This window comes from Mustela nigripes, chromosome 3 (assembly GCF_022355385.1).
Source record: "Mustela nigripes isolate SB6536 chromosome 3, MUSNIG.SB6536, whole genome shotgun sequence".
In the NCBI taxonomy this organism is placed as follows: domain Eukaryota; kingdom Metazoa; phylum Chordata; class Mammalia; order Carnivora; family Mustelidae; genus Mustela; species Mustela nigripes.
In genome coordinates, this window is record NC_081559.1 from 12,188,990 (window position 1) to 12,205,449 (window position 16,460).

A 16,460-nucleotide genomic window follows, 5' to 3' on the forward strand; every position below is an offset into this window, starting at 1 on the left:
TATTCCGGCAAGAGGGAGTAAGTGTTGATCCTGAGGAGTGACAGGAGAAGTGAAGGTTATTTAGAGAATCATTTTGGAAGTATGAGTGACAGGTCTTGGTGACACTGATTGTGGTGGATTGAAAGAAATAAAAAGTTGAAGTAGCTCAAGTTTTTAAGCTGGGATGACTTAGCAGATGGTGAGGCTATTAAACAAGTCAGTGAAAAGAAGGGAAAGAGTAAGTTTCATTTGAGGGCATATTAAATTTGGGATGCCTGGAGGGGTACTTCAATTTTTTTTTTTTTTGGCATTACAGTATGGGTACGCATACCCCCCTGACACACACAAACAATCACACCTCTCACTATATTGCAGATTCCTCTAGGACACAGATCTGACCTTGGTAATTGGCATATGGTTCACTTTCCCTGGCATATGGCCACTGAGAACTGAGGGTGAGGAGACATCCATAGAGTAAGCATATGTCTCCTCCTCACCTACTTCCCAAAAGGGTAGCAGTATAACACGGTGAAAGATGATCTCTACTTCTGAGACTGTGAGCAAACCATAGTTCTCTTTGTTCTGTGACTCTAAAAGAAATCCAAAGTTTTAATCAGAAAAGAGAAAACATGGGGCACCTGGGTGGCTCAGTGGGTTAAGCTTCTGCCTTCAGCTCAGGTCATGATCTCAGGGTGCTGGGATGGAGCCCCAAGTCAGACTCTCTGCTCAGTGGGGAGCCTGCTTCCCTTCCTCTCTCTCTGCCTACATGTGATCTCTGTCTGTCAAATAAATAAATAAAATATTTTTAAAAAAAGAGAGAAAACATGATCACTTTGGAAACACAACTATTCATGACATTTCAGTCATGCCTTCGGTTGGTTGCTATTTCTGTGCTTCCAGGCTGCCCACACAAACTTGCTTCTTGCGTTTATCCTTTCTAGCATGTCTTTGTATTATTTGGCATATAACTTTTCTCTTTTACTTCTTTGATCTGGCAGTCACCCACTATTCTTTCTTCCATATGCTGTTCTGCTAGTATCTTTTCAGTGACCTGTATCAGACTTTCTAGGAGAAGCTGGGCGGGAGTCCCTAGTGTTGCTACTGATAGAAACAACCACAGCAGTAGAAAACAGCGATGATTCAGGACCAAGGACAGCAGCAAACAGGTGTTGGGGTTCAAGATTTGGACTTTACACTTAGGAGAGATGATTTGTATATAACAGGTATTCCATTAACATTAATCAAATTGAAGATATGAGTAGAAGATTTAATGAATGTGCATTGCCATCAAATTAGCATGAGTTTGCCAACGGAAATATCACACCAGCTCTCTCAACTTTGTGTATATAACTCTACGTTTCCTTTTGGTACAGGTAATAGAAAAAAATGTTGATCCTGAAACAATGCTGTTACCATATCTGAGGAAGAAGCGTATCCTTTGCTTTGCTTTGAGTGTGTGCATGTGTGTATATAGTGCTGATATCCTCATCAGGTGATATTTCAAATATCTTTTTAGAGGCACAGTGAGTCATATTCCCTACCATTATGGTTTTATGTTCTTTTTAAAGAAATTCCCACATTTCAGTTTTGTAGGTAGTGCACAGTTGTGGCTGTCAGGGGAACAAAATTCTTTCTAATCTCTGTTTTGGCACTAAATACATAGTATAAAATGGAGAAACTAGCCGTGGGAATTAAAGCAAATCTTAAAAGGGCTTAATTAAGCATCCTTTAGAATTAAGAGTCACAATATTGACATTCTATCTAATTATCATGCCCATTAGGAAAAAAGAGCACAGAAATCTGCTGAAATGAAGATAAAAGAACCATGGAGAAATTAAACCTGAAAATGTTACCTTAGAAAAGCTTTCTAGGGACGCCTGGGTGGCTCAGTGTGTTAAAGCCTCTGCCTTCAACTCAGGTCATGATCCCAGGGTCCTGGGATTGAGCCTTGCATTGGGCTTTCTGCTCAGCAGGGAGCCTGCCTCCCTTTCTCTCTCTGCCTGCCTCTCTGCCTACTTGTGATCTCTGTCAAATAAATAAATAAAATATTAAGAAAAAAAGAAAAGCTTTCTAAATAAAATCATGTAAGGATTGGATTCTTAGCCTGAAATGCATGAACTCCAGTGGGCTTCCTGATGTCTATAGACCCCCACTAAATTTTATGCAGAATTACGTGAAAATGGGAATTTGTACATTTTTATTCCTTCAAGAGAGAGAGAGAGAGACTCCCCAAAGAGTACACAACTCAAAAAACATCAATAACAATGTTCTGGAAGTAATTCAAGATCTTTGGACAGAAAAACAATGAACACTTATTTCCTGGTTATCCATGGTACTAATGTGTAATATTTAAGATCTGGTTCACTTGTGAGTTACAGAAAATCCCAAATTGCAGTAAATAAGATAGAAGTTAAAAGTTTATTCCTTTCTCAATGTTTTAGTTTGAGTTCTCTTAGAAGCAGACATTAATCTTAGGATTAAATGTGCAAGGGTTGTATTAGGAAAACACCTGAGTATAAGGAAATAGGGAGCTAAAGAAGGCTCAGGGAGACATTAGACCACAATGGAAGTGCTACCTGTAAAGAAGAGGGGATGAGGAGGCTGAGTGGGAGGGTCTAAGGCTGCTGGGCAGTCTAAGGGATGTACATCAAAGACATTGAGGCGTGGCTGACAAGGATTCCCCTGTCTCTCCATAGCACTGAGCCATTGGTGGGAAGCAACCATGGGAGTCATGGTTGTCATGGGAGTCATTGAAGCCCATGGGAGTCATGGGAGTCAATGAAAACTGGGGTAAGAGAAAGCAAAATGCAGCAGTTGGGTCATTTGGTCATTTACCCTCCATGTTGAAGGAGGTCTGTGAAACACGTTCTCATGGCTGTTGCGCTCACGTAAAGGAATCCCAGAGGTAGGTGGATTAGGGCTAGTAAAGTAGTGTCCCAACCTCATGAGGGGGCCAAGCTCCCTGTGTCTTGCTGCCCTACCCTCCTCAGCAGGCAACTTTCTCCTCATGGGCAGAGACAACTAACTCAAGTGTAGCCGCCATATCTGAACTCCAGAAAATAAGAAGCAGTAAGCAATGAAAAAGGCGGCATCCCTGACATTTTGTTCTGGAAGTCATACACAGCACTACACTTACATCCCATCGGACAGCATTGTCATTAACCCCACCCAGCTGCAGAAGAGGCTGAGAAAATGTATTTTTTATTCTGGGCAACCATGTGTGTGGCTAAAAACTGGGGTTTCTTTTACCAGAAAAGAATGAGAGAACAGATATGAGTACAGAAGTAGCAGTTTCTGCCACTGGGAAGCAGAGAAATACAGTGAACATGGATAATAACACACAAATATTCCAAGAATGATATACAGTTTGACATTTTACTTTGTATGTCATCAAAGATACAGATAAGGATATAGATAAATGTGCAATGTACTTATACTTCCAAATATTCAGGCCTTTATATGTAGAAACTTTTTTAGTTTGGCCCTGTTTTGGTAATATGATGTCCCATTGTTTTGAAAGGGAGGATACTAAATATAATACACAAATGGAAATCAGGACTCTACAAGATTCTAAAAAATAGCAGCTAGGACATCATTTGAACTTAACTATATGTTCAAGAGATTTTTGATGATGTTGTCCTCTAAGGTCAGAGCTATTCTAGGAAGAGAATTTTGGAAAACACATTATCTTTAACCACGCTTTTTCCAGTTCGACTCACAGGAACTAAGTACGGCTGTGGAACAGGTGGCTGTGGTGCCTGCACAGTGATGATATCACGATACACCCCCACTACCAAGAGGATAAGGTACCTTGCAGCAAAGTCCAGACATGGTTGTATTTTTGAAGTCTTGAACTTTGTTTTGTTCCTTCACCTGATGAATATGTAGGAGCACTTACTATGCAACAAGAACTGTGGTCAGCACTGGGGATACAGTGATGCACAAGAGAGACATGGTCCCCAGAATGTGAATGGGTTAGGGGGAAAATGTACCATCAACGAGGATAACATATGGTCAAAGAATCCCCTGTTGAAAATGGAAAGGCTGTCTGACTCCCTGGGCTGTCTGGGAAGGAAGGACTGAAATTGCAGTGAAGAATAATGGCATCATCACACTCTTATATGACTATGACAGCCTACTGACTGATGTCCCTGCTCCCACCCTTGCCCCTGCCATGGTGATTCCATACATCAGTCGGAGAGATCACTTTCAGCATAAATCAGATCATCGCACTCTCCTACTTTAAAAATCACCAGTGATTTCCCATTACATTTAACATCTTCTCTTTGTGTTTGAAACTTATCCTTCTTTAGGTTCGCCAAGTTTCTTGGATTTGTGGATTGATGTCTTCTATCAGCTTTGTAAACTTCTCAAACCATCATCTCTTCAAATATTTACTCTCTTTCTTTCTCTTCCTTCCTCCCTTCGCCCCTCCTCCTCCCTCCCTCACTTTCCCTCCTTCTCCTTTCCTTTTTCCTCCCCCTTCCTTTCACTTTCCTCTTCTCTCTCCCCACTTCTCTCTTTTGGACTCCAGCCATGTATATCTTAAACCATTTTACATCATTCTGCAGAGCTCAGATGAGGGCTAAGGATCTGAGCAGTGGTAAGATTTTGGAGATCTGCCTGTTTTCCACAGCCAGGTCACTTTCTTCCTGAACTCTGGGTGATCCCTCCCTGCTTTACAGGCTGGCTTCCCATTTTCTGATTCACCAAGAAGTTCTCTTGCTCTACCATCTCACTTCCATGCTTTGGGAGATCTCTTACAGCCAGGCCTCACTGTCTTCAGCCTCTGGAGGGTGGCAACTGCCCTACACTCTGCGAAGCCTGAGTGCTTACAGTTTTCTGTCGGTTCTCCTGCTTCCCCCCAGCTTCCTCAAATAAGAGTCCGTGTGCATGGAGCGGTTTTATTGTTTTTGTTTTTGTTTTGTAGCACTCCTTCCCTACCCCTAGTTTTAGAGTATTACCCTCAGCACTCAGTGAAGTTTGGTGGGGAAGAGATTGGGGACAGTATAGTTCAGCTTTGTATTTTAATTTGTTGCATCAGCCCACATTAAATATATGTTGAAAATTGGCATGATTTCTCCTTACTCCTGTCTAAGGCAGATTCTGTTCCCTCCATCCATGTCAGAGATGGGGACAGCTATATCTCATCTGTCTTACAAAGGGATTGTACTTAATGGAGTTTAGGTCCTTTAAGTTTCTTTACATACCCAGCGTCTGATGAGTTTTTAAAAAACTATAATTATATAGTTTTATAGCATGTTTTTAGAATGAGAGTGAAGGTCTCTTACAAGTTTCTAAATGAAGCCTTACAATTACCTAATTTGTATGTCTCTCAACCAGGAATCCCACCATTTCTCCTGTATTCACTGTGCTCCAACCTCACTGGCCTTATTTCTGTTCCTAAGCATCCCAAGCCCATTCCTGTCTCAGGGCCTTTGCACGTGTTGTCCCTCTACCTGGAATGTTTGCTCCCAAACCTTCATGTCTGCCTCCTTCAAATCACTCAGATTCCAGCAAAAATGTTATGCAGTCAGCCCTCTTTGATCAACTTATAAATAGCAATGCCCACCTCACTTCTGCAACTTATTCCCTTTACCTGTATCACTTTATTCATAGGACTTCTTACTCTCTCAGTTTATGTGTGTATGTGTGGTCTACATATAAATGTATTGTCTATCTTCCCTTAATTAGGATATATACTCTACAAGGGCAGGAACTTTATATGTCTTATTGACCAATGGATCCTAGTGCCTCAAACTTTGCCTGGCACATAGTAGACACTCAATAAATCTTTCCATTTAATTATAAATGAATAATATTCTTCCAATCTTTCTTTTGTGTGGGTATCTATATGGATGTAGTTCTGTTTTAAAAACCTGTATATTTTGGTTCTAAAAGCTGGGCATGAACTGAGGATAGAAGGTATTTGCCATGTCTGAAGCGTTGTACAAAACCTGCCATATTGGAGGTGCTGGGTGAACGCTCACCCAGCAAATTGTCTCCTACTGGGTATAATTTACTTTGTGTTTCCCTTTTGCATTCTGAAGCCATCATGCCGCCAATGCCTGTCTGATCCCCATCTGCTCCCTGTACGGGGCTTCTGTCACCACGATAGAAGGCATAGGAAGCACCAAGACCAGGATTCATCCTGTTCAGGTAAGGCTGGGCTTCTTCCTCAGAGGGTTTTTGTGCTTCAGAAAGTGCAGCAAGGCCCAGTGGTTAACATGGTAGGACAGTCTGAGCCCTGCAGTTTGGTCACTGCCTATACATGGAACTGAGCTTGAGGCCAGGAGTGACACCTGCTGTGTGTGTTTTACAACTGATTTCTTAGAAAAATGCTTCTTCAAGAATAGAGGCCTTTTTTGGGGGGAAGAAAAGCCCAACATTGCTGTGTTTGGTTTTCATGTTCTAACTGGATAGGACCTCTCCATCTTACATCTTCCAAGTTCAAAGAAATGAGGGCTGTATGTATTGAGGGTTATGATTTCATCCTTTTCCCCCCACACACAAAATGGAAAATAACCTTATTTTAAAGCTGGATGAAAATCTCATCTCCAAAAAGGATTTTTAAAATGTAGGTCTTGTTCAAAAGACAGATGATAGGAGTTTTAATAAATTTGGAGGCTTTTCTCCTAAGGCAGCACCTTGTTGGAAAGACACCTTTCAAAGGAAAGACACCTCGGACTCCTGGCCCTTTAAATTATTTATATGTTGCCCGTAAAAAGTAGCTGTTGCTACTTGTTTTCATCTAGGTTACTGAAGGTCACTTATGAGGAGAGGACCAAAGAGGGAAAAGATAGGGGCAACATAGAGAATAACACACTTCCCGCTCCCTGGGCTTGAGCAATGTCGGGTCCTGTCTATGTCCTGTGAAACCTCATTACCTACAGGGAGCAAATCCTGCCTGGGTGCTCCTGTGAGAAGAGGCAGTTCACGGCTGTGAGACAGCATTTCATTTAGTAGCTGCTGCTGAGCTCCTGGGGTTGCAACGGAGCCAGAAGACCGCTTCCATAATGAATGGGGCAGCGCCTTTGAAGTTAGACTCCGAAGAGAAAATGCTGGGAGGGAAAAGGTTTGGTCGAGAAAGAGGCAGTGCTTCTCTCTTGACTGTTTTGTGGATTAACGGCTGCACTTTGCCAACCCCTGTGTGCTGAAGTGATAGGGTGATCGTGGGCAGCTACAGGCACTCGGGGGTTTGGCTTGGTTCGGTTTTCTCAACATGCGCACAATTTGCTTCACTTCTCTGAGGGACTTAAAGGGGGTGAGCCTTATTTCTGTGATTCCCATTCTGGATTATGTATTGAAACCACCGCGGAATCTAAAAAATACAGGTCTGTGCTCTTGGCCTGGGCTGCTTCCTGGCCCTTGGAAATTTTAAATTCCCCTGGTGAGTCCAAAGGCTGAGAGCCTTTAATGAAAGTCAAGGACCAGTAATCACAGCCACCCAGTCTGAGAAAAGGAGACACCTAGGATGAGAAGAATTTTCCAGGACCTCTTCTCCAGTTTTATTGTGCAAATGGGCTGCCCGGGGATCTTGTCAGAGTACAGATTCTGATCCGGTAGGTCTGGGATAGGGCCCAAGATTCTGCATTTCTAATCTTGCTGTGCTTCCAGGAAAGGATAGCCAAGTGTCATGGCACGCAGTGTGGGTTCTGCACCCCTGGAATGGTGATGTCCATCTACACGCTGCTGAGGAACCATCCAGAGCCTTCTCTGGAGCAGATAATGGAAGCCCTTGGTGGTAGGTTATATATACATGTGCTTTTGTTTTAATAATGGCGATGGTCAGAGGTGACGGTAGACACTCACCATGTGCCACGTGCGGTATTCATGTTGTACAAAGATTGTCTCATTTACCCTTCATGATACCAGTGCAAGGTAGGCATTGTTACTATCTCCACATCATACATGGAGAAACTGAGGTTTAGAGAGAATTTATTTAAAGTTGTACCACCAATAAGTGGAAGAATTACTTTGTCCAAATCAGGATTCACACAAGATCCGCACATTTCCCTTGGCTGATACATTCCTGGTCTCTCTTGATTTATGAAAGTCTCCTTCCTGCCTGGGTGGTTCAGTCCATCTTTCCTGTCCCCCTGCTCATGCTCTCTCTGACTGTCTCTCTCTCTCTTTCAAATAAATAAATAAAATCTTTTTTTTTTTAAGTCTCCTCCCTCCTTTTTTTTTTTCCCCTTTAGAGAGAAAGGGCACAGGCAGACAGAATGGCAGGGAGAGGCAGAGGGAGAAGCAGGCTCCCTGCCGAGCAAGGAGCCCGATGCGGGACTCGATCCCAGGACGCTGGGATCATGACCTGAGCCGAAGGCAGCGGCTTAACCAACTGAGCCACCCAGTCCTCCCTCCCCTTTTTACTGTTCTCTTATTTTTTTAAGATTTTATTTATTTATTTGAGAAAGAGAGAGAGAGAGAGAGCACAAGCAGGGGGAGTGTCAGAAGGAGAGGGAGAAGCAGGCAGAGGGAGAAGGGAGACACCCCGCTGAGCAGAGAGCCCGACTCAGGGCTCAATCCTGGGACCCTGAGGTCATGACCTGAGCTGAAGGCAGATGCTCAACCCACTGAGGCACCCAGGTGCCCCTATTTGCTTATTTTTACAAACATGACAAAGTCCATTTATTCATTTACTCTTGGAAAGGATCCAGCTGTCTCCACATGCCACTCTCTCCCAGGGAGGGGTGCTCTCAGGATCCCGTTAGCTATCAGAGGACTCCGATGAATACACCATGAGATCAAAGACATTGAGATCTTCTGGTGATACTTATTTCAAATAACTGTCTTTATCCAGTCTAGAGTGATTTTACCAAGTTCAGCGGCTCAGTGTGTGTGTGGATGCAGGAAGTCTTCATTTACAAGATTCTAAACAAATTTTTAAAATAATAGCCTCCCAGATCCCAGTGAAACTGTCCGTGGGTCTATCTGTCCATCTCCTGCCTCCCAAGGACCCTGTTTCCCTGCCAGAGAACACGAGGGTAGAGCTCGTGAGTCTCGCTCTTCCACACACCTGAGGAGCAGAGCAAATGGAAGTAGGAAGGAGAGATGCAGCACGGGAACTGTCTCTTGCCTGATTTCCTTTAGATCCCATTACGCATTGGATCTCGTGACTATTTATAATGTGAACAAGGGGTTTTCAGATTTTAGAGTGCTTAAGACTTTCATGGTGGAATTTGTAGAATGGAAGTTCCTGGGATGAAACCCCAGATAGCTTGCTTCAGATTGGCTTTATTTTTTTAATAACACTTCAGATTTGTGGGTGTGGGGTGAATGTGGGCTATGGACCACTGTGAGAGAAATGCTGCCCTAATGATTTGTTATAAGTGTGTGCCTGCTTGTTTCTGAAGTTTAATAATTGCCTTTGTTACTACAAAAAGTCTTTGATCAATCAGCTGAAGCTTAGCTCTTGAATGTGCCTATAGACCAAGTTTTTAGCTTGAAATCAATGTGTTCTTTGATCACCTATCACAAGCAGAAGATACGAAACTGTTTACAGAGAGAAAACACAAATAACTGCGTTGTTCAGCTCTACTTCAGAATCCTCAACTTAATATCCCAAGTTGCTGATGAAAAATAGACTGAATGTCCAATGGGGCCTTCTTCTTGGATGGGAGTTCTGACTTTCATCATGCACTTGGCAGACTGTGCCTCTCTCTAGGTTAGTTGAGTAATACAGTTGAGTTTTTCTCCTTCAGGTAACCTATGCCGTTGCACCGGATATAGGCCCATAATTGATGCATGCAAGACTTTCTGTAAAGTAAGTAGAAAGGAATTTTTTTAAAAAAAGATTTTATTTATTTATTTATTTATTTATTTATGTATTTATTTGAGAGAGGGAGAGAGAGAGATTGAGTGTGGCAGGAGGAGGGACAAAGGGAAAGGCAGAGAGACTCTATTTATTTATTTATTTATTTATTATGAACATATCATGTATTATTTCCCCCAGGGGTACAGGTCTGTGAATCATCAAGCTTACACATTTCACAGCACTCACCATAGCACATGCCCTCCCCAGTGTCCATAACCCAGGCACCTTATCCCTCCCCACCCCCACCCCCCACCAACCCTCAGTTTGTTTCCTGAGATTAAGAGTCTCTTATGGTTTGCTCCCTCCCCAGTCCTATCTTGTTTCATTTTTTTCCCCTCTCTACCTCCCACAACACCTCGCCCTGCCTCTTAACTTCCTCATATCAAAGAGATAATATGATAATTGTCTCTCTCTGATTGACTTATTTTGCTTAGCATAATACCATCTAGTTCTTTCCATGTCATTGCAAATGGCAAGATTTCAATTTTTGATGGCTGCATAGTATTCCATTGTGTGTGTGTGTGTGTGTGTGTGTGTGTACACCACATCTTCTTTATCCATTCATCTGTCAATGGACATCTAGGCTCTTTCCATAGTTTGGCTATTGTGGACTTGCTGCTATAAACATTTGGGTGCACGTGCCCCTTCAGATCACTAGAGTTGTATCTTTAGGGTAAGTATCCAGTAGTGTGATTGCTGGGTCATAGAGTAGCTCTATTTTCAGCTTTTTGAGGAACCTCCATGCTGTTTTCCAGAGTAGCTGCACCAGATTGTATTCCTACCAACAGTGCAGGAGGGTTCCCCTTTCTCCACACCCTCCAACATCTGTCATTTCCTGATTTGTTAATTTTAGTCATTCTGACTAGTGTGAGGTGGTATCTCATTGAAGTTTTGATTTGTATTTCCCTGATGCTGAATGATGTGGAGCACTTTTTCATGAGTCTGTTGGCCATTTGGATATCTTCTTTGCAGAAATGTCTGTTCATGTCTTCTGTCCATTTCTTGATTAGATTATTTGTTTTTGGGTGTTGAGTTTGAGAAGTTCTTTATAGGGGCGCCTGGGTGGCTCAGTGGGTTAAAGCCTCTGTCTTCAGCTCAGGTCATGATCTCAGGGTCCTGGGATGGAGCCCCGCATTGCTCAGCAGGGAGTCTACTTCCTCTTCTCTCTCTGCCTGCCTCTCTGACTACTTGTGATCTCTCCCTGTGTCAAATAAGTAAATAAAATCTTTAAAAAAAAAAAAGTTCTTTATAAATTTTGGATATCTGATATGTCATTTTCAAATATCTTCTCCCATTCTGTCAGTTGTCTTTTGGTTTTGTTGACTGTTTCCTTTGCTGTGCAAAAGCTTTTGATCTTGATGAAGTCCCAATAGTTCATTTTTGCCCTTGCTTCCCTTGCCTTTGGTGATGTTCCTAGGAAGATGTTGCTGCTGCGGCTGAGGTCAAAGAGGTTCCTGCCTGTGTTCTCCTCAAGGATTTTGATGGATTCTTTCCTCACATTGAGGTCCTTCATCCATTTTGAGTCAATTTTTGTGTGTGGTGTGAGGAAATGGTCCAATTTCATTATTCTGCATGTGGCTGTCCAATTTTCCCAACACCATTTGTTGAAGAGACTGTCTTTCCTACTTTGTCAAAAATTAGTTGACCATAGAGTTGAGGGTCCATTTATGGCCTCTCTATTCTGTTCCATTGATCTACGTGTCTGTTTTTGTGCCAGTGCCATACTGTCTTGATGATTACAGCTTTGTAATAGAGCTTGAAGTCTGGACTTGTGATGCCACCAACTTTGGTTTTCTTTTTCAATGTTCTCTGGTTATTCAGGGTCTTTTCTGGTTCCATATAAATTTTAGGATTATTTGTTCCACTTCTTTGAAAAAAATTGATGGTATTTTGATAGGGATTGCATTAAATGTATAGATTGCTTTAGGTAGTATAGACATTTTTACAATATTTGTTCTTGCAATCCATGAGCATGGAACATTTTTACATTCATTGTGTCTTCCTCAATTTCTTTCATGAGTACTTTATAGTTTTCTGATTCTTTGCCTCTTTGGTTAGGTTTATTCCTAGGTATCTTACTGTTTTGGGTACAATTATAAATGGGATCAACTCCTTAATTTCTCTTTCTTCTGTCTTGCTCTTGGTGTATAGAAATGCAACTGGGGGCACCTGGGTGGCTCAGTGGGTTAAGCCTCTGCCTTCAGCTCAGGTCATGATCTCCGGGTCCTGAGATCAAGCCCCACATCGGACTTTCTCCTCAGCGGGGAGCCTGCTCCCCCCTCCCCCCACCTGGCTCTCTATCTACTTGTGATCTCTCTGTCAAATAAATAAAATATTTTTTAAAAATTTAAAAAGAAAAGAAAAGAAGTGCAACACTTTTCTGCGCACTGATTTTATGTCCTGATACTTTACTGAATTCCTATATGAGTTCTAGCAATTTTGGAGTGGAGTCTTTTGGGTTTTCCATACAAAGTATCATATCATCTGCAAAGAGTGAAATTTTTACTTCTTCTTTGCTGATTCGGATGCCTTTTATTTCTTTTTGTTGTCTGATTGCTGAGGCTAGGACTTCAGTACTATGTTGAATAACAGTGATGATGATAGTGAATAGCCTTGCCATTTTCCTGACCTTAGGGGAAAATTTCTCAGTTTTTCCCCATTGAGAATGATATTCGCTGTGGGTTTTTCATAGATAGCTTTTGTGATATTGAGGTATGCATCCTCTGTCCCTACACTGTGAAGAGTTTTGATCAAGAAAGGATGTTGTACTTTGTCAAATACCTTTTCAGTATCTATTGAGAGTATCATATGGTTCTTGTTCCTTCTTTTATTAATGAATTGTATCACATTGATTGATTTGCAGATGTTGAACCAACATTGCAGCCTAGGAATAAATCCCACTTGGTCATGGTGAATAATCCTTTTAATATACTGTTTAATCCTATTGACTAGTTGTGTTTTTTTAAGGTTTAAAAAAAAATTCTTATTTATTTATTTATTTTTAAAGATTTTATTTATTTGTTTGACAGACAGAGATCACAAGTAGGCAGAAAGGCAGGCAGAGAGAGAGGAAGGGAAGCAAGCTCCCCACTGAGCAGAGAGCCCAATGCAGGTCTTGATCCCAGGACCCTGGGATCGTGACCTGAGCTGAAGGCAGAGGCTTTAACCCACTGAGCCACTCAGACACCCCTATTTTTTAAATTTATTTTCAGTGTTACAGAATTCATTGTTTATGCACCACACCCAGTGCTCTATGCAATACGTGCCTCCATAATACCCACCACCAGGCTTACCCAACCTCCCACCCCCCCACCCCTCCAAAACCTCAGATTGTTTTTCAGAGTCCACAGTCTCTCATGGTTTGTCTCCCCCTCCAATTTCTCCCAAAGTATTTTGATGAGAATTTTTGCATCCATGTTCATCAAGGATATTGGTCTTTAATTCTCCTTTCTGATGGGGCCTTTGTCTGGTTTGGGGATCAAGGTAATGCTGGCCTCATAAAATGAGTTTGGAACTTTTCCTTCCATTTCTATTTTTTCAAACAGTTTCAGGAGAATGGGTATTAATTCTTCTTTAAATGTTTGGTAGAATTCCCCTGTGAAGCTGTCAGGCCCTGAGCTCTTGTTTGTTGGGAGATTTTTGATGACTGCTTCAATCTCCTTACTAATTATGGGTCTGTTCTGGTTTTCTGTTTCTTCCTGGCTCAGTTTTGGTAGTTTATATGTCTCTAGTAATGCACCTATTTCTTCCAGAATGTCAAATTTTCTGGTGTATATATGCTCATAATATATTCTTATAATTGTTTGTATTTCTTTGGTGTTGGTTGTGATCTCTCCTCTTTCATTCATGATTTTATTTATTTGGGTCCTTTCCCTTTTCTTTTTGATAATTCTGGCCAGGGGTTTATCATTCTTATTAATTCTTTCAAAGAACCAGCTCCTAGTTTCGTTGATTTGTTCTGCTGTTCTTTTGGATTCTGTTTAATTGATTTCTGCTTTGATATTTACAATTTCTCTTCTCCTGCTGAGTTTAGGCTTTCTTTGCTGTTCTTTTTTCAGCTTCTTTAGGTATAGGGTTAGGATATGTACTTGAGACCTTTCTTGTTTCTTGAGAAAGGCTTATATTGTTATGTACTTTTGTCTCAGGACCACCTTTGCTGCATCCCAAAGATTTTGAACAGTTGTGTTTTCATTTTCATTTGTTTCCATGAATTTTTAAAGTTCTTTAATTTCCTGGTTGGCCCATTCATTCTTTAGTAGGATGCCCTTTAGCCTCCATGCATTTGAGTTCTTTCCAACTTTCCTCTTGTGGTTGAGTTTTAGTTTCAGATCACTGTGGTCTGAAAATATGCAGGGAATGATCCCAATCTTTTGGTACCAGTTGAGACCTGATTTGTGACCAGGATGTGATCTATTCCAGAGAATGCTGCATGTGCATAAGAGAAAAATGTGTATTCTGTTGCTTTGGGTTGGAAAGTTCTGAATATATCTGTGATGTCCTTCTGGTCCAGTGTGTCATTTAAAGCCTTTATTTCCTTGCTGATCTTTTGCTTAGGTGGTCTGTCCATCTTAAAATCTAATTTATCTGATATAAGGATTGCCGCCCAGCTTTCTTTTGATGTCTATTAGCATGGTAAATTGTTATTCACCCTGTCACTTTAAATCTAGAGGTGTCTCTTGCATATCAGTGGATCTTGTTTTTTTTTTTTTTTAAGATTTTATTTATTTGACAGGCAGAGATCACAAGTAGGCAGAGAGGCAGGCAGAGAGAGAGGAAGGAGCAGGCTCCCCGCTGAGCAGAGAGCCCGATGCGGGGCTTGATCCCAGGACCCTGGGATCATGACCTGAGCGGAAGGCTCAGCCGAAGGCTCACTGAGCCACCCAGGAGCCCCGGGTCTTGTTTTTTTTACCTATTATGATACAGCTGTGTCTTTTAATTGGGGCACTTAGCCTTGGGGCAATTGGCCAACCAGGAAATTAAAGAACTTTACATTCAGGGTAACTATTGAAAGATATGAATTTAGTGCCATTGTCTGTAAGGTGACTGTTACTGTATATTGTCTCTGTTCCTTTCTGGTCTGTTACTTTTAGGCTCTCTCTTTGCTTAGAGAACTCCTTTCAATATTTCCTATAGGGCTGGTTTGGTGTTTGCAAATTCCTTTCATTTTTGTTTGTTCTGGAATCTTTTTATCTCTCCTATTTTCAGTGACAGCCTAGCTGGATATAGTATTCTTGGCTGCATATTTTTCTCGTTTAGTGCTTTGAATATAACATGCCAGTCCTTTCTGTCCTGCCAGGTCTCTGTGGATAGGTCTGCTGCCAGTCTAATATTTCTGCTGTTGTAGCTTACAGACCTCTTGTCCCAAGCTGCTTTCAGAATTTTCTCTTTGTCACTTAGACTTGTAAGTTTTACTATTAGATGATGGGGTGTTGACCTATTTTTATTGATTTTGAGGGGGGTTCTCTGTGCCTCCTGAATTTTGATGCTTGCTCCCTTTGCCAAATTAGGGAAATTCTCTGCTATAAGTTGCTCCAGCATACCTTCTTCCCCTCTCTCCCTTTCTTCTTCTTAGAGAGAATCTTAAGCCGACTTCCTACTGAGTGTGGAGCCCACCTACTGAGTGTGGGTTACCAGAAGTGACTAGGGGAACAGCCATTGTTACTAATACAAGGCCCCTTCTTATCTCAGGCTCTGTAATTGCTCTTTGTTATTTGATTCTTGGGCAGGTGTTTGCTCTCATCCATTGAGCTAGCCTGGAGAGTCCCATAATGAGCACCTAAGCACTTTGATACTGGCTATGGGTCATTGTTTTGAGGAGTTTTCCCTTATCTGTTTGTGTCAGGTGCCCTGCCCACCCCCACACCCCTGTTGCTCCTGCAGCCCTCTGTACATACTCCTGGCACAGCAGTGGTCACACCGTGGTTTCACTCCCGTTTGCTCTCCCATCTCTCCCATCAGACAATGGGCTGCTTGACAGCAGGGTCTGTGTGTCTGTAGGGCTGGGCCCCATGCACTTATTGAATAGCCACTTGTTCACTATCTGCTATGTGAATAAGTGAACAAACAATCTGGAAATGAGGGACAGAAGATTGCCCTTTGTACTCAACTATAAAATCAATATGTCATAAATAAGAACCGAGTGATAGCCATAGTAATTGTTAATATCTATCATTAATAAAATATTAAATATTAATATTGTTAATATTTATTGCTGAGTGCCAGACGTTGTTATAAGATTTTTACATATTTTAGCTTGTTGAATAATCACTACTATTCAAATTTTCTCAAAACCTTAGACTTTTTTAAATTAGAAGTTGGTATGGATATATTTACATACACATGGTTCTTTTTTCATAGCATTTAGCAGTATTGATTCTGTATTATGTTTCAGCTGGTAGTCACCTGTTTTATTTAATTGTTAGTAGAGGGGACTTTGCTTCCTGCCTAGTGTTTGCATTTCATCTCCAGCTTTAGCAACTCACCCCAGAAGACCAGCTCCACCTGAGGCTGGATCAGCTGCTTTTCCATCTAGGTGAGGACCAGGTACCAAGCTTGAATCAAGATTTAGGCAATAGAGGAGTAACATCAGCAACACAGTGAAACGGGAGTTTTCTACTCTCTTGTTCCCAAAAAACACCAATTTTGACACTCACTCTAGGATAAG

The 16,460-nt window shown here is 41.6% G+C and overlaps 1 protein-coding gene across 1 annotated transcript in view; it reads left to right on the top strand.

Annotated features, from left to right (window-relative positions):
- LOC132013436 (aldehyde oxidase) overlaps nt 1–16,460 on the top strand; it is an 82,570-nt gene that overhangs the window by 6,978 nt on the left and 59,132 nt on the right. Inside the window, exons 2-6 of the mRNA XM_059393151.1 lie at nt 1,353–1,410; nt 3,689–3,785; nt 6,030–6,138; nt 7,597–7,723; nt 9,684–9,745. Of these exons, the coding sequence (XP_059249134.1) occupies nt 1,353–1,410; nt 3,689–3,785; nt 6,030–6,138; nt 7,597–7,723; nt 9,684–9,745 (453 nt within the window). The remainder of the gene's footprint in view (nt 1–1,352; nt 1,411–3,688; nt 3,786–6,029; nt 6,139–7,596; nt 7,724–9,683; nt 9,746–16,460) is intronic.